The following is an 18,382-nucleotide window of genomic DNA, read 5'->3' as shown; positions in this document are numbered from 1 at the left end:
AATAAGCAGCTTTCTTTTAAAGCACCAATGTTCACAGGAAAGGCATTGCCAACACTGTATTTTTTCAAAACGGGTCACCAAGCTTGAAATTGTACATTTGTTGAACCTGATGTTTATAAGCAAGAGTTTTGGCAATATTTTTTAAAATTGCATACCACATGCGCTTGCCTTTTCATTGGATTATGCTTTGACTCAAATCTCATACACCACAAGTGAGAAATAGGTCCAAACAAACACAGCATTCTTGGATAGTGTATCATAAAATGGTGCTTCGGAATTAGATTTTGGCAAAACAACTTCTTGTAAAGCGTATGGTGATCTATGATGAGCTGTTTAAGAAACACAGCAAGCCCAACACTTACAACCGGTGCAAAGATAATGCTGCAGATTTCCCTCAACAAAATGAACAGATGCCAAAACTGGTCTTCCCTATTAATGAAATCTCCCACTAAAAATGATAAAACTTGCAAGAGACACCAAATTTGGGAAGCAGTTTGCCTGACAGCATTTTCAGAAGATCTCAAATTGATAATGGCACTTGGTTTGTTTTTCTCATTCATGTAACCATAGTCAAAACCAGCAATCCTTTGATTAAGTTGCTCTAATGTGAAAAGCTTCTCTTCATAAATGAAGTGGCGCAACAACAGCTTCACTTCCAAAGGAGCCACACCCTCCAGTACATCATGCATTATGTCCACACATGTATTTTCTGTTACATGGAAATATTGCAGACTGTTCAAACAAGAGTTCCCTTTAACACCAGTTGAGCTTGGATCGCAGAACCTTACATGTTGCTCATAGTTCTCCCTGTTACGTTTTTTGACATTGTCTTCATCAAACACTGACTGTATTTCCTGCTTATCGATCAAACAAAACTGGCAACATTTGTTTGCAGAAAAGCTTTCCACATAGCCACACAATGAATGTATTGCCAAATTATCTGCTGTCAAAATTGAAAGTGTTCCATGCAGCTTTTGAGTTTGTCCATTAACTTCAACTTCTATACCAGAGTTTTCAAGGACTCTGATGTCCTCAAGAAGTGGCTCTAGTATCTTACCAAGCCCATATTTTTCCCTGTCGATTGAATTAAATAACACACATAAGTGAATGTGAGCTAGGGATGAATTGCATTCTGGGGGTAAATTCTGTAGAGTGAAGTATACAGCACCCATTTTATGGATTTTTGTTTTGGAGCCCAGAGGATTTGTTGTCTCAACATCATCATAATACAACTGAATTTGCAGGGATTCTAGATACAGTTGGAATAGTGGATGAGTAGAGAATTGACACCCATCACTATAGTCTCGCATCATGTTGTCATTCCTTTTCTTGCTTTTTAAGTAGACATTTTGCATTTTTTCATTACTAAATAAAAATTTGATTGTTTCAAGTATTGGTACATACTGACAAGTGTCTGGTTCCAAAACCTGCTTCATTTGTCCCTGTTTCCGTACAGTATCTGCCCTGTGACCAAGGAAAAGTTCCTTTGGCTTGACAAGATGAGATTTTTCTGAAAAATGTGTATTCATTTTAAAAGGAGTGTCTATGTCATCAAACATGTGTTTGGCACTTTCAAACTGTTCCATTAATGGTTGCACAAGTTCATGGTCATGTGGTACCTCCAGATTATTGAACACCGATGAAACCGAATTTTGTAATGTAGCTACAGTTGTTTCCACAAGTTCTTTAACACAAGTTACAGTTCTTGTTACATCCATTAATGTTACATTTGATCCAGCATACATTTTTGCCACAAATGAGGCTGCACTGTCACTTGAAGAAAGAAGTTTAAACCCCTCAGAAGGCTCAGCTATGTTTTCCTCTAGAGGTGTAGTGTCGATGGTCCCTGGGAAGTCAGTAAATGTTGGGAAGGTCTGAAGAGAAGGTTCAACAACTGTGGTACTTGCTATTTGGTGCTCTCTAGAAAGGTGCTTGGTAAATGAATTAATGCTGTGGTATGTCCTTGGACAACCATCTTGGCTGCAAGTAAGTGTGAACTCCAATCCCTCTGACAATGCATGTATTTCACGAAGGTGCCAAATCAGTTTCTTTATCAGTGTGAATCTTGACGGACATTTTGGACAACTGTACATTTTGGTGGGATCTAATTAATAGACTTGACTTTTGAAATGAGCTCCAATACCTTTGCTCTCCTGTTTGTTGACATGGGTAAGTTGTAAATGTACTCGACGAATGAGAACACAGAGCTGAGCGGGGCTGGGTAGGCCAGGTTGCATACCCAGTAGAGCTTGAAGAGCTTGTCCACAGCACATGCCAGGCCTTCATCCAAGGGGATAGCAATCTTGTCAGACTTGCCCACAATGACATACTGCTGTGACCCTCCCCTTAGATGACCAATGCAGACTAGTTGTGGCTGTGTGCTCTGTGCTGGATCCTGGGATGCATTGTAGAGGGAGGCAATGGTACTTCCTGCCTAAAATTAGAATATAGAAATAAGTAAAGTTAAGTTCAGCAGCAACATGTCCAAACTAGCTCCTTATAATTAGTTTTGTACATGTTAATATTTTATTAGTGTGCATGCTGACACAGCATTGTCTGTCTCTCTGCTTTTTTCCATCTTTCTTGGCAATATTAATGCAAATAATTTCTTCTTTAAAAGGAACAATGTTTAGATATAGATGATCTATTGGCGGAAATGGAATATAATATTCACAACTATGTTTTGATTCAATTTAATGCTTTTAAGAACTCAAGATATTTAATAACCAAATTTGAATAATCAATTTTTTCTTATTTAAGCATAGCAGGTAAGTATAAAGTAAGCAAGTATGTGGTCCTGTGCAGCGGTAGATTTTATGTAGGAATATGGTTATTAGAGTGAGGTAGGCTAATCTAAATTTTGCTAACAGGTAAGTGCAAGTATAAAGTCTGTATTAGGTTCAGTGGTAGGTTTAAAGATTTTACATTAAACAAAAGATTACCCCTGCACACTTAACTCCAAGCCACATATGTTTTATGACGTTGTCAATAAACTTAAAATGCTTTCTGATAGCCTTGCACCTACATAATGTGCATATAACTCTCCTTAAAGGAACACGGCAACTTATTGGGACTTTATCTTATTCACTGTAACCCCCAGAGTTAGACTAGTCCATACATACCCTTCTCATCTCTTATTGGGACTTTATCTTATTCACTGTAACCCCCCAGAGTTAGACTAGTCCATACATACCCTTCTCATCTCTTATTGGGACTTTATCTTATTCACTGTAACCCCCCAGAGTTAGACTAGTCCATACATACCCTTCTCATCTCTTATTGGGACTTTATCTTATTCACTGCAACCCCCAGAGTTAGACTAGTCCATACATACCCTTCTCATCTCTTATTGGGACTTTATATTATTACTTACCTCCAGAGTTAGACTAGTCCATACATACCCTTCTCATCTCTTATTGGGACTTTATCTTACTTAACCCCAAACCCCCAGAGTTAGACTAGTCCATACAACCCTTCTCATCTCTTATTGGGACTTTATCTTATTCACTGTAACCCCTAGAGTTAGACTAGTCCATACATTCCCTTCTCTTCTCTTATTGGGACTTTATCTTATTCACTGTAACCCCCCAGAGTTAGACTAGTCCATACATACCCTTTCATCTCATTGCATTACTGTAACCCCAGGAAGCTGTATACAGGCGATACATAGCCTTCATTAGCCGCAATCCCGCTGGTAATTAGTTTCCAGCTAGCCTACTGCTCCGAATAAGTGACAAAATAACACCACCATGTTCCTATTTACATGTTGTGATTTGTAGAGTGACAGCGTGTACAAAAAACAACGTAACATGAGACACAGCCATCTTCTAACCGTAAACAAACCGGTAACTATATTCATTCTGCTGCTTGGGGGGAGTGATTCCGCCCAAGCAGCAGAATGAATATAGTTACCGGTTTGTTGGTGTTATTTTGTCACTTATTCGGAGCAGTAGGCTAGGTGGAACCAGTTACCTAAAGTATCAGTCGGCCTGAGTTTTTTATATTTTTTTATATTAAAATTTTTTTTTTTATTGTCTGAAGTCGCGTGTAAGAATCGACGCAGGAGAAGAAAAGGGTATAAAAAAAAAAATTAATAAGATAAAATCTCAATAAGTCGGTGTCTTCCTTTAAACCAAATTACATAATCAGAAATTTGGACTATAATGACTTTTAAGGCCTAATATTCATACAATTGAATTTAAGACAATTTAAGGACGTGACGAAACCCTGTCGAGGGATTATCAACATTAACTCAAGATTCCCATCAAACATACCGGCACAAAATCAATGAGTTGTGTAATCGCGAGACTTGATGCTACAGCGGCTTGCTGCAACTGGTGGAAGGAGATGTGTGGACGCAACCAACATAAATGTAGCACTTCTCATCTGCAAAAGAGAAGAGAGGTAAACTTAAGCATATTAAATAATTTTGTGGAAAAATGGAAGAAATTAAATGTAACAAAAATACCATCAGTTTGGTCTTCCATCCCTTCAACAAGAGATGCAACATCACCCTTCTCCCTGGCGGCAACAGCTTTCAGCTTCGGCATGATGCTGGCCTCCCACCGCCTTAGGAACAGGTCCCCCTTTCCTTGATGCATTTTACCAAACTCTGTATCAAGCTGTATCAAGCTGGGTGGTTGCAGTGGACAGAGACACATAATATATAAGCCTCTTCAATTTATAATTACTTGTTTATAATTGCTTTAATCTACATGTACACATAAGTTTAATTGCTGCATTCCGGTTTAAGCAAGGGGTACAAAAAGACACCTACCAGTGTTGGTATATCCAAGAAGCGTGGATACTCTTGCAAGATTTCCTCCATGGTGGGTGAATGTTTGGATATCCACGATCTGCGCCAGGTGAATGTTTTCTGCATCGCTGATTTGATTGAGGACATGTTTTCTGCAGAAGGCCTCAGCCTTTTCATCAGGTTGATGAACTCTCTGATTTCGCTGCCGTCCCCTTCATCCTGCACAGAACTTGACATCTCTTCAACATCTCGGCACCTCTTGTGTCTACTGTAACGCCGCTGGCCTTCTTCTAGCTTCCGGCGGATATTGCGAAGTCTCATCTCCAAAAACCCAGAGTGTGATGCTGGATCGAAGAAATGCTCCTGAGATTTAAGAGGGGAAAAAGACATATCAAATAATTTTCGGACCGGAATGGAAATTTCAAAACAGAAAATACTGGCTTTAGCATTGTTGTCAGAAAAGAAAGTATTTCAACTTAGCATGTTTCCTTAATATCTGATGACATATTGTGGTCATTTTATGATTTAAAGGAATACGCCACCGTTTGATGAAATAGGGTTATTCACCGTCTCCTCTATATTTAAATGCATTTTGTCTCGGTGCATGCATTGTCTTAGTCCAGCGGCACCGCCGGCTAGCTTAGCGTAATGCAATGGAATCTATTGTGACCGTGTAGCATGTCGCGAAGTAAAAGTGATCCCAACAACAACATAAACAAAACCTCATTACTTCGTGGCGCTGCGCATGTTCAAATAAAAATAGCAATGCAGATTAAGACTAGATGATTTCGTGGCAGATATTGACTGGGACTATATTTTGGTGGAAGTAGACTACAGCCCGAAGCACTGCTCCGGGCACAGAGATATCGGCAGCTCACAGGGCTCTGCGGTTGGCGTCAAGTCACTGTTTTTGGTTAGTGGACGGGCGCGGCCCGCCGAGCCCGCAGAGCTCAGTCAGGGCAGCGGCGTTCGGTTGTCCACTAACCCAGAAACAGTGACTTACGCCGAACCACAGAGCCCGTGAGCTGCCGATATCTCTGCAGCTAAAACGGTAATTGAGCAGCAGAAAGAAAGTTTGGAGTGAGAGAGAAACGTGTGAGGGAGACTGGAGAAAAGGTGACTCTTACTGCAATGAAGAAAACAAAGAAAGCTAATCGGCTTATCGCGATTCAATGTGCTTGTCACGGTGCAGTTACGTCTCCACGCCCTGGTAGTTGTTCTGTGTGTTATTGTGTAGTTGAATAACTGTTAATGTGTTACGTTAACATGCCGGACACCTACCGTATTCAGCCTGTTATTCTGTGTGCTATTGTGTAGTTGACAGATGAAAAAGGCTGTTTTTGGTCTTGGATTTTGTGAAATTAATTTCTAAATATATGCGACTTATAGTCCAGTGCGACTTATATATGTTTTTCTCCTCTTCATGATGCATTTTTTGACTGATGCGACTTATACTCCGGAGCGACTTATAGTCCGGAAAATACGGTACATATTGCTCCTTTAAATAATTATTACAGTTACAGAATATCATTGAATGGAAGTAGAACTGGTCATCCAGTGTGTTATACCTATTTTTTTGTGTACCTTATTGTAAAGTGTTACCGTTTAAAACTATTGGGTCTGCCCAGAGCCACTCTGGATCTGCCATAACCGATCGCTAACGTTTTGGTCGTGACGTCGGCTTAGCATCGCTAGCGTTTGCCTTAGCCAACTCCTTCACCACTAACGGAGTGAGCTGGAAAAACAAACTGTTCCCGAACCCCGTGGGGAGGAGGGCCAGGACATCATGGCCCCCAACACAACTCGGGCTTTAACTTCTTGATGTTCGCCAGTGGACCGAATGGTTTTGCTCGCATCTTTCTAGGGCACATCCTCAACGTCATCGTTGTTGAGGATCAGCCACTCCCTCTGTTCGCTGATTGGACCGCCAAATATTTGGCCGGAGAAAATCCAAAAATATACCACAAACCCAGACGGAGTACTGAAGGGAAATGAAAATTGAGCGGAAGTACGTAGGGCAGAGCCAGGCTAAAACACCCCTACCCTCTGGGTACCCCAACTTTGATTGGCTCTCAAGGCGTTTCCCCCGAGGATTTGGCTGTGGATAAATTGGGAGGTGTTATTAGACACCTATAGGAACACGTGGTAAAAAAAAGCTACTGGTAAGAATTTCGTTGGCAGATTGGCAAAAAAAATGCCTAACTTTCCATAACTATTTTTATTTTATAATCGTGTCATTACCACGCGGTATCTGTTGTGCTGTGTTGGACCGAGCGCCGTTCGCTGCTCTTTGTATAGATGACAGTAAAGCTGAATGATGCAGTGAGGAGACACTAATCCTGCTGTTAAATCGGCTGAGCTGCAGCCGTCCTGCCGGGGATTAACCTGACAAACACAGAGAGAGGGAGGGGAGAGACACATGCAGACACATGGTTTAATCTTGATCTTTAAAGAGAATTTGGGGAGGTTGAAGACAAGTTGAGCTGCTGCGTTCTGAATGAGCTGCAGGGGTCGGATGGCACGTGCAGGCAGGCCAATCAGGAGGGAGCATGCAGGCAGGCCAATCAGGAGGGAGCATGCAGGCAGGCCAATCAGGAGGGAGTTGCAGTAGTCTAGACGTGAGATGACTAGAGCCTGAACCAGATCCTGAGCCGCCTTCTTCATTAGAAGGGGACGTATCCTTCTGATGTTATGCAGCATGTATCTACACCATCGGGTAGTTGCAGCAATGTTAGCAATGAAGGGGAGTTGGTCGTCAAGTGTCACACCCAGGTTTCTAGCACTCTGGGTGGGGACTACCACAGAGTTGTCAATTGTTAACGTAGGAGCGTGCCTATGTTCCCACAGCCCTATGTTCCCACATTTCTACGATTTCTTTTTCAAAATTAGGCTCTATGTTCCCAAAGTTCCCACATTTCTAAGATTTTTTTCCAAAATTAGGCCCTATGTTACCAAATTTACTTTTTCATAAATTTGAATCAGATTTTATCCCCCTAACCCTAAAAAAACATTGTGGGAGGATAGGTCTTAAATTGAAGGGAAATGTAGGAACAAAAGACTTAATTTTGAAAATGTCCTAGAAATGTGGGAACATAGGGCTGTGGGACCATTGGGCTGTGGGAACATAGGGCTGTGGGAACATAGGGCCTAATTTTGAGAAAAATCTTAGAAATGTGGGAATATAGGGCTGATCCCTTTATAGTAACAACAGAGCAGCATGACAGCACGCTAATAAAACTTTTAGGCAACAGTGTCCAAGAAATGACAGGCAAAGGGCAATCCAAAAAAACTTGAAGGCTTGAAGGCTGCACACTAGGAAACGATCTTGCACAGGAGTAAAGGAAAGACTGAACTTAAACACACAAGACAGGGGAGACAATGAGACACAAGTGCAACACAAAGGGGCGGGTGCAGGTAATCACATAGATGGGAAGGAGAACAAAGACCAGGAAGACAACGGACCTGAAATGAGACAAGACGCTAAGTTTCAAAATAAAACAGGAAATGGAAAACTAAACCAAAACATGAAACAAACAGGGACGAGACATGACAGACTACCTATATTAACAAACTGATATTCACCCTGATATGGCATTTGTCTCAACAGTGGAGTGGACATTGTTTTTGCTGTCTATGTCATCCAACTCTCATGAATACATGGCACAACAATATAGACTTTGGTAGGTGTTAACTCTCTATACATTCAACAAATAGACATGTAGTAGTAAACATTCAGTCGACAAATAGTATTAGACACATACTGTACAATAGAGACAACAATATACATATAGGCACATATCAACATAATATACAAAAATACAAATATACAAATAAGACATAATAGTCCACATGGAGTGGGATATAAAGTGCAAAAAGTAATAATGCAAAGTAGTGTGCAAGATACATACTGGAAATTATCCAATTTCTGCAGAAAAGGAAGCAGGTTTAGCTCTTAAATGCTGCCAAGTGTGGAGTTAACTAGGGCCACGTACAGCGCTGCTTCTATTGCTGGTAACATCTGTTTCAGAGCTCCACAGGGCAGCGCAGGTATTTAAGTGGCACAGAAATGAGGCCAGTTAACCCCAACTTGCATCTAAACCACGCTTATTGTCTAAGTCATAACTCAGTCAAATCTGAACACATAGACATGAAACACATACAATATTTGTAGATTCAGTGCAACATACATTTTCAGGGGATGTGTTATCTCCCATGTCTACTACGAATTAAGGTCCATAAATCTGCCTAGAAATGATAGAAAAAAGACAGTATGACTGCAGAACTTCTTCACGTTTTTAACTCGTTTTTATTTTTATTTCAGACACACACACACACACACACACACACAAACTGAAGGATATATTTTGTTAGAATATTAGTAAAAAGCCTTATGCCATGCTGACCTTGGTTCTCTCTGTTTCATAAGGTCTGTGGGAAATAAGACATGTGTGGGGTGCACTGGAACTGAATGCACCCAGGAAATAATTAACAAAGTTGCAAAACATGCTCCAGACAAGAGGAGCAGAGAAAACAAAGGTGTAGTGCAACGTACTCTTTCGTAAAGCTGCCTAGAAATGACTGCAGAACTTCTTCACGTTTAACTTTTCTTCTTTTTTAGTTAGTTATCGTTTTTGTAATGCCTCGTTTTTATTTTTATTTCAGACACACACACACAAACACACACACACACACACAAACACACACACACACAAACACACACACACAAAAAAAAAACACACACACACACACACACACACACACACACACACACACACACACACACGGTTTTGGTTAGGTTTCCTTAACGTTTAGGGAACGTTAGTTTTTGGTTACATTACACGTTCCCAGAATGTTGTAACCTTTAGGGAACGTTCCCCTAACTTACTTTTTTACATTCCCTAACCTTTAAAAAACTTTAACAACCATGGTACCAAAAATAAGAAAATATATTTATTATAATCAGAATCAGTTTTATTGGCCATATAGACACATACTGTACAATAGAGACAACATATAGGCACATAAGCACAATATACAAAAAATACAACTATACAAATAAGACATACTGTAATATCAATACAAGTACACATATTGCAAAGTAATAGTGCAAATGTAGTGTGCAAGATGCATATTGGAATGACGGTTCGCAGTAAAACTAAATTACTGTTAAACAAATAAGGTTGTGGACCTTGTACTGTAAATAATGTAAATAGTGAGTAAATAGTGAGTTTTAATCACACTATAATTGACCATTTCCTTAAGACTGTTTTAAACTAAACAACATGAATTTCTTATTCAAGTGCTTTAAACAAACAATTTACAACAATGCCGTACTTCAATACAACTGTACTGTAAGGTACTTTTAATTGAGTATTTTAATTTTCTCCTACTTGCCTATTGTACGTTTTACTTATCTATTTCTATAGCTTTATTTTACTTTGCATATCCATATTCATTATACAAAATATTATGAATAATCTATGATGTAAAAGTGGATAAAGAGGAGACTTTATTGATCCAGTGATGAAATTCACAAGCCAAACTTCCTCTGATATTTTGGTGAAAGTAACTCAAAAGTAATGCAAAAGTAGTGTAACGCATTACAATTCAGAGACAGTAATATTGTAATATAACTAATTACTCTCAAATGACAGTAACTAGTAATCTATAATGTATTACATTTTGGAAGTAACTTGTCCAACACTGGCAGTGTAGAAGGTGGCCAACAGCTCTTGCTCTTGTGGTAGGCCGTGCTTCCGCAGTTGCTGTAGGAAGTACATCCTCTGCTGAGCCTTTTTAAGGATGTTGGACTCTGACTTCAGATCCTGGGAAATGATGGAGCCCAGAAACTTGAATGAGTCCACCTTTGACACTGGGCTGTTGGATATTGTGAGGGGTCTCCACGTGTCCATGTCTGCTGCAGTCAGCGCGGGGAAGTTTTTCTGGGAGGCCGCTAGAGTAGAAGTCAAAATTAAGCAAAGTTACAAGTCAAATTAAAACCTCTTATCAGCCATGCTAAGCATAATACTGATGTGAACAATAAAATAACACCAACCTGTTATAACCCTGCAGATTGTCAGGTCCTGGAAGGCCTTCTTTGTCTTTCTGCCCTGCAGGCTATACGGTTTTACAACGTCATTGGTTGCCACTCGCCGTAGCATGCAACGGATGGCAGTACCTCCGGTCGAACCTCCAAAGGTTGTCAGGAAAATTTGCTGTAAAACATAAAGAATACAAATTTCACATGTAGAACAAAGTGGAGAGCGTGTACAATTTCATTTTGTAAGATAAGTCAGTTCAGTTACAATGATATTTGAATTTATGCAATTATATAGTGTTATCTTAGGGCAGGGTAGGGCCACTTAACTACCATTTTGTTCCTCCTCTCCTGTTGACCGAGACTCCTGTCTAACTCGTGCAGCTCGGTGACTGTTGAGCAGGGCGACAGCAACATGTCATCAACTGGAACAGAGGGAGATGACTGGGAGCTCCTTAAGAGCATGAGCAGCTCATCCATCTTTTCCTCAAATGTGTCCATCCGCTGTGCCATGCGGGTAATGGATGTCCTCATGGCTATGGAATAATTAATGGTGTTAGTTTTAGTTGTTATACATTATATACTTGCATATGTGAACAACTTAAGTGAGTCTTCTTACCTCTCATTTACGTCTCCATGGCTGAGCCACCCCCCGCTGTGTGATGAGTTCTGCTGTTTACAACAACAAAAAAGTTAAGTTACTCTCAAGTTCCTTGTCATGAAGTTGTATTTAATTGGAAGTGAAAAATTCAAAGCCACTGTACCTTCAACTGGGTCCCAAGATGAAGAGGCAGGCCGAGCTTGCGTTACGATAGACCCATCAAGCTCTGGGCGACCAGCTGGTTTCCTGTGTGGTGTTGACTCATCTAAAAAGAAAGTTGAAATGAATATTGGTCAGTTAATTTATGGTAGGTTTCTTGCATATGCCATTGCAAAAGATGAACCTATGCTGTTACATTAGACAATCGCTAAAAACATTAGGTGGTGGAGGCAGTGATGTCTGCTGACCTGAACAAAGGCAAGAAGAGACAAACACATCAGAACAGTCACGTCATATGCACCAGGTTGAGTGTCAGTAGTTCCATGGTAGGAATAGGACTCTGGTTTCTTAAATGCATGTATTTATTATTATTATGTATAAATGTTAACTTACAGACAGGGCTTCCAGACACACGCTCCGTCCTGGAACGCTGTCTTGCTTGTGGACCGGAGTCATCTGAAATAAAAGACCATACAATTTGTACTGATTGCAAAAAGAATATTTGAATGTATACAGTCAGTGTAAACATTGTATGTGACAGGATTTCTCAGGAATTTTGCATTGTAGCCCAGAGACATTCTAATGGGGAGACACAGCATCCATAGTAATGCATGGGGTTAGTTTGTAAAGCCAGTTGGCAGCTGTGTAGCCTACACATATTCCATCCCTTCCTGTATGCTTCCCCATTCACTTAAAAAAGAAAATAGCTTGCCGATGACTGCCCAAAGTGCATTGCAAGATGGCCGACAAGCACACGTCGTGCACAACAGCACAGCAAACAAAGACTTAAACAAAGCGCAATATATATGCAGTCCATTTAAAGCGTAACTCTCGCCAAAATGCAACCACATGTTCTTTTTGTGAATGTACCCAAGTCAAACCTTTGTTTAAAGTGCCCATATTATGAAAAAATCACTTTTTCTGGGATTTGGGGTGTTCTTTTGTGTCTCTGGTGCTTCCACACACATACAAACTTTGAAAAAAATCCATCCACGCTGTTTTGAGAGAGATACGGTTTCTGAATGTGTCCTGCTTTCAGTCTCCTAGTGAGCTGTTCAAAATCGGCTCGGACTGTGACGTCACAGTCCGAAATGAGCTGGCTAACCACAACCGTTAGCTCGTTAGCATGCTAACCGTTAGCATTAGCATGCTAACGCTAATGCTAACGCTAGCATGCTACGTCGTTCTCAATAGCAAAGCACTGCTACAACACACACAAGTTCACCATAATCTACAAAAGAACTACTTACATGTGCGCCCTCATTTAGAAGTCTCCCAGCTAATCCTGCCTTGTAACTGACCAAAGTTGGAGAAACAGGCTTTCTTTTACTGTCTCTAGAGTTAGCTAGCTGACATGCTCTACATCTGAACTACTGAGCATGTGCTAGTGCAATCAAAGATAGTACAGAAGAAGAAGATGAAAAGAGGTCTCACTCTGTAGCTAAAACAGAAACCAGGTGAAAAGAGGATCTGCAGCAGTGAGAGAGAGCTGTGCAGTACGCGATATTACGAATCCCACTATGGCCACGCCAAGACCCGCCGTTCAATAGCATTCACACACTACTATTGGCCAGGCGTCCATGCTAACACGTACAGGTCCTATCCTCTGACCAATCCCCTAACCCTAACCTTAACCACTCGAGGTGAAATGCCTAACCCTAACCAATCAAGCTGCTTCGTAGGGCGGGTCTTGGCGTGGCCATAGTGGGATTCGTAATTTTGCGTGCAGTACAACAACAATATGGTGTTTTTTGAAAATTAAACCATGTAAACCTATTCTGGTACAACCTTAAAATACAGTTATGAACCTGAAAATGAGCATAATATGGGCGCTTTAAAAGCATAATTAGGACGGAAGTGCCACTTTTGAGATTTATATATATTTATATGAATATATTCTCTTGCTATGTTGTGTATCTTACTTAGATTTTATAAGACCAATCATTTTTGATTGAATCTAAATCAAGTGACTGCAAACCTTTTATATGCTACTTCAAAAACTTAAATGGAGCGGGTATAAATAAACATTTTCAAAACGGCACTCAGAACAACCAAAAACAACCAAACGGGAATGTTTGTACGGGAGGTACAGTGCAACCACATGAGAACGTTTGAGTTGGACGTCAGTTCGTGATGGCATCACGAAAATAAACGTGATACCATCACGATATTATGAAGATTTACGTGTTGGGGTCATGTTTTTTATACTAATGTATTTCAATGGGAAGCATCTTACGTGATCACAGCACGAATCTTTCTGCCAGTCGGGCTGCAGCAGAGAAGCTGGATACAGCTTTGATATTGTTGGTATTTTTAGCCCAATAACCGCTGTTTTAATCAACATTTATTCACCAGATCTTATCATGTTTTATATGTATTTCTTTTTATGTTATTATTTCGGTCAATTTCAGCCAGGGAAGCTGGATTATCTTTATTGATATTTTTAAAACTATAACGCTACATCTATCAACATTTATTTAGCTGTTATCATTGTATACATTTATTTATTAATAATAATAACAAAACTGTATCCAGCTTCTCTGCTGCAGCCCGTCTGGCAGAAAGATTCGTGCTGTGATCACGTAAGATGCTTCCCATTGAAATACATTAGTTTAAAAAACGTGACCCCAACACGTAAATCTTCACAATATTGTGATGGTATCACGTTCGAATAGATTTATTTTCGTGATGCCATCACGAACTGACATGAGACTCGGTTGTGGTTCCTAACTAACTAACATTTAGGGAACGTTCTGTAATGGGAAAAATTACATTTAAGCATAATTCCTTATATTTTTATGCTTTATTTCTACTTTAATTCTCTCACATTATGAAAGACAGTTTATCTCAGTTTCTGCTTAACTCCTGAGACATCCAGTCTGGAACATAATGTGAGCACTGTTTGCCTGAACCGATAAAAGTACAAGGTCACCCTAAAACTATCTCTAGTTTTCCCATGCCAGTTAAGATGTAACTGGGGGGTGAAAGTCGTACAGGGAGGAGGAGGTGAGATGACTCCAAGATGTCTCTTGTATTTCTCTGATTGTCTTCATGTGTATCAGATTGCCTGTAAGAATTGTACTGTCATACCAATCCAAGTGTGTGTGTGCTATCACTCTGAAGATGCATATAAGCCTAGTGTTCCTGTTCACTCATTTGAGACACTGACTCCACACTGGGCTGCGGCCTTTTGTGAAATCATGTTGCTCCTATTTGCAAATATATATTAATAAAATACAAAAACCCAACTTGGTTCTAGTCTCAGACTGTCTTATTAGTTTCATTTTACTAAACTCTGAAAACTTCCCCCCTGCTGCAAAGGAAACTTCCATTATAGTTCCCTCTGGGTTATAATGTTCCCTAAACGTTAGTTTTTTGTTTGGTTTGAACTAACCTTTAGGGAACAAGAAACTAACGTTCCCCAGAGTTAGGATGACCAAATGTCCTCTTTTGCCCGGACACTTTTTACCTACTGTCCGGGGCGTATGTTTTTTTTAATAAATTCATGAAAATGTCCGGTTTTCACTGTTTTTCATGGGACCATTAAATGTGTACTTAAATTGACTGGTGCTTTGCACACAATACTACGGTACTTTGTTGTGTGACGTAATTCCTGAGAGGCTGCCTTGTGGGCAGCTCTGCGACACGCACATACACAGGGACCAGAGCAGACAGGGCCCAGAGCAGACAGGGCCCAGAGCAGACAGGGCCCAGAGCAGACAGGGCCCAGAGCAGACAGGGACCAGAGCAGACAGGGCCCAGAGCAGACAGGGCCCAGAGCAGACAGGGACCAGAGCAGACAGGGCCCAGAGCAGACAGGGCCCAGAGCAGACAGGGACCAGAGCAGACAGCGGAGCAGCATTGCACACTAAATGCTGAAGCGTTTTCTGCTCCAGATTTCCCACCGTGGTCAGAAAGAACAGGGGAGACACTTTGTTTCTCTCACTATGACTCTAGAGTCGTACTCACTCGCCGTCACTCTTACTTCTTCTTCACTCTATCACCCACTCCCCCCACACACACACAAATGCCGACTCGACGCACAAACCAGCTCACAAGTATAAACATCAGGCCACTTACGTAGGCTACGGCGAAAGCTCTGCGTGGAGCCTGCGCACAACAATAAAACAAGACTAGTGCAGCTTCACAGTGGAACTGCAAAAAGAAAATGTCCCACGTACTGTCCCGGTCGGGACCGGACAAGTGGGAGGCGGAGTGCACCGTGTGCAAAAAAGGCACATGTTTCAGTATCTTTATTATTTATCTTATTACATAGAAAAGGTATTAAGATATATTTTGTTGAAGCTGGATTTTCTAACACAGAAGAGGTCATATTTAGAACATTATTTCATATAATTTATTTTAAAAGAATGCTATTATGTTGTTACAGGTTGTTGCAGATTTATTTTATTTTATTACATTTTTGCACCATCGAGGCATAATAAAGCATGTTCATTAACCTCTGACAAGCCTGTCTGGATTTGTCTCGAGGCCGGGCCGAGTGTCCTCTTTTTTTGGAAATCAAAATATGGTCACCCTACCTAAAGGTCAGTCAGTGGTGAAGCCATGCTGACCTTGGTTCTCTCTGTTTCATAAGGCCTGTGGGAAATAAGACATGTGTGGGGTGCACTAGAACTGAATGCACCCAGGAAATAATTAACAAAGTTGCAAAACATGCTCCAGACAAGAGGAGCAGAGAAAACGAAGGTGTAGTCATGAATTTGCGCGACCTTCGGTGGGAAATAGGACAGCTGCTTCCTGCACTGACACAATGTTTCAAGGAGAAGGATCCTGCAAAGAAGAATAAAGAGAGAGGGAATTGTCAGGTCAGGATCAGACTCCGAAAAAGCTTATTTGTGTCAGAGCAATAGAAAATTACCCAGCCCTACTGCACAAAGACAAAACTCACACATCTCATTCAACCATTTCACAAGCTGAGAAAAGGGTCATGACATGGGTCAGAGCAGTGGTTCCCAACCTTTCTTCCTTGGTGCCCCCCCGTACTCATGTCTAAGAAAAGCTGACCTCCCCCCCCCCTTGAAACTGAAGTTGAGGTAACACTCGAGATAGAGCTGGGTCAGAGGATATCAGAGGTCATAAATGATGAACCAATCTATTGGCTCTGCTCCTATAGGCCCAATGGTGTTCATATGGACAACATGCACCTTTGGCTGGAAGGCCCGTGTTGAAAGTGTGTCTTATCATTTAGTGCAGACACTCACGGTGAATCAGATGGTTTGTGTTATACAAGGCTGCATTACAGAGCATATTAATATGACTGTCATGAAGGTTGTGTAGAGGAATAGAAACCAGTCTCTCCAGGCAAGCACACAGAATATGGTCTGCTCTATCTTTATTCTCCATGCCAAGTATGAGCTCTTATCCTCTGGCAGAAGATATGGGTAAACTTAACATTTCTAAACTATAGGCCTAATTTGGACCTACCTCAATTAAAACTTTAAATAATGTTGCTTGAGATTTAGGGTGTGCAATAGCTTCATGATATGAAGCATGGTTGTGTTGCTCTTGTCACTGTTTGTGAAAGATGAGCAATAGATTGTTGCTGTGTGATGTGCTTCAGTCTAGCCTATATCACTTTGTTCATGTTGTTTTTTATTGTAAGTATGTCAGCTGTATGATAAAACAATATGTCAAGTGTTATTTGTGAAGCAATTGAACTCAAGGCAAATATCCCTCTGGGGATAATAAAGTATCTCCTGCTAAAAATTAAAACGTTGTCATAGGACTATAGCAAACACATCGTTGGAAAGGTCTCAACCTGGAAAGTAACATATGTCAGTCTGAAGAGGATACATTACTCCTGCTTTGAAATATTGACCTCTGAACCTTGAACCCAGTAGGCTAATTAATATGTTAGGCCTACCATGAATTGATATTTCAAAAAAGTAATTTATTTAAAACAACTAATAATGCAGTGTGATTTTAAATCAAACCAAGTCCCACACATAAATATACTCATGTTTTTCTCCTTTAGTCTTTGCTATTAATATTCATCAACTGCAAAATTAGAAAATTGCGTTTTTAAATAACTATGCATGGAAAATAAAATAAAAAATGCTTCTCTTTGTATATAGGCTAGTTTATTGTTTTTCACAACAGTACAATTCAAAACAAATGGAAATTAGTCAAACAAGCCATTAGGCTGTATTTCTAAACACTCAACTGTAGGTTTTTATATAGTATATATAAGGCAAATCAAAGTGCTAAATATGAAACACAATTTTTTCATTATTAGTATTTTATTGTGTAAATTCTCACGTACAACGTGGAACATTCTTTCACAGACGAGGTCACTTCCGCGGATTCGTTTAAACGTAGACAAATACATGAAACTGTATTTTATTATTATAACTATCTTTATTGTTTAACTCCTCAAATACAACGTTAGAAAAAAACATCAATATTACGAATAATTATATAAAAATATTTTTATCTTCGTATCCGCTGAGCGGGACGTACTACGTCACTTCCGGAGTTTCCCGCGGATTCGTATAAACGTTATTATGGTTCATAACTTACTGGAACAAAACTGAGCATCGTGTTGTTGCTGGTGACACAATCACTGACTGTATATATGTATATTAAAGCGATCCTGGCGTTAAAGACCCGCTGATCGCTGCCCGATTCTTTGAAATGAATGGCCGCATTGCATTGGGGGATATCGGCTTTGAATGCGTCCTGCTAGGATCATATCGTAATGTTCTAATTACAGCATATACTGTAATATTTCACCGGTAATAAGACCGAAATAATATTATTAAAATAAAGAAATTAATACCATGATAACATCTAAATAAATGTTGATAGA

The 18,382-nt window shown here is 40.2% G+C and overlaps 2 protein-coding genes across 2 annotated transcripts; both read right to left on the bottom strand.

Annotated features, from left to right (window-relative positions):
- Positions 1–1,433: 1,433 nt before the first annotated feature.
- On the bottom strand, positions 1,434–5,158 carry LOC120569406. Its single transcript, XM_039817278.1, has 5 exons — positions 4,778–5,158; positions 4,469–4,622; positions 4,367–4,386; positions 4,275–4,334; positions 1,434–2,434 (listed from the first exon to the last, which is right to left on the bottom strand). The coding sequence occupies exons 1-5, from the start codon at positions 5,144–5,146 to the stop codon at positions 2,105–2,107; spliced, it is 933 nt and encodes a 310-aa protein (XP_039673212.1). The 5' UTR covers positions 5,147–5,158; the 3' UTR covers positions 1,434–2,104.
- A 5,273-nt stretch (positions 5,159–10,431) lies between these two features.
- LOC120569405 lies at positions 10,432–11,429 on the bottom strand. Its single transcript, XM_039817277.1, has 4 exons — positions 11,413–11,429; positions 11,127–11,329; positions 10,812–10,971; positions 10,432–10,709 (listed from the first exon to the last, which is right to left on the bottom strand). The coding sequence occupies exons 1-4, from the start codon at positions 11,417–11,419 to the stop codon at positions 10,432–10,434; spliced, it is 648 nt and encodes a 215-aa protein (XP_039673211.1). The 5' UTR covers positions 11,420–11,429.
- Between the last annotated feature and the right edge of the window lie 6,953 nt (positions 11,430–18,382).

The sequence above is a fragment of the Perca fluviatilis genome, chromosome 12 (assembly GCF_010015445.1).
Source record: "Perca fluviatilis chromosome 12, GENO_Pfluv_1.0, whole genome shotgun sequence".
Taxonomy (NCBI): domain Eukaryota; kingdom Metazoa; phylum Chordata; class Actinopteri; order Perciformes; family Percidae; genus Perca; species Perca fluviatilis.
Note: the sequence above shows the minus strand (reverse complement) of the source record. Positions and strands in the feature narration are given on the sequence as shown.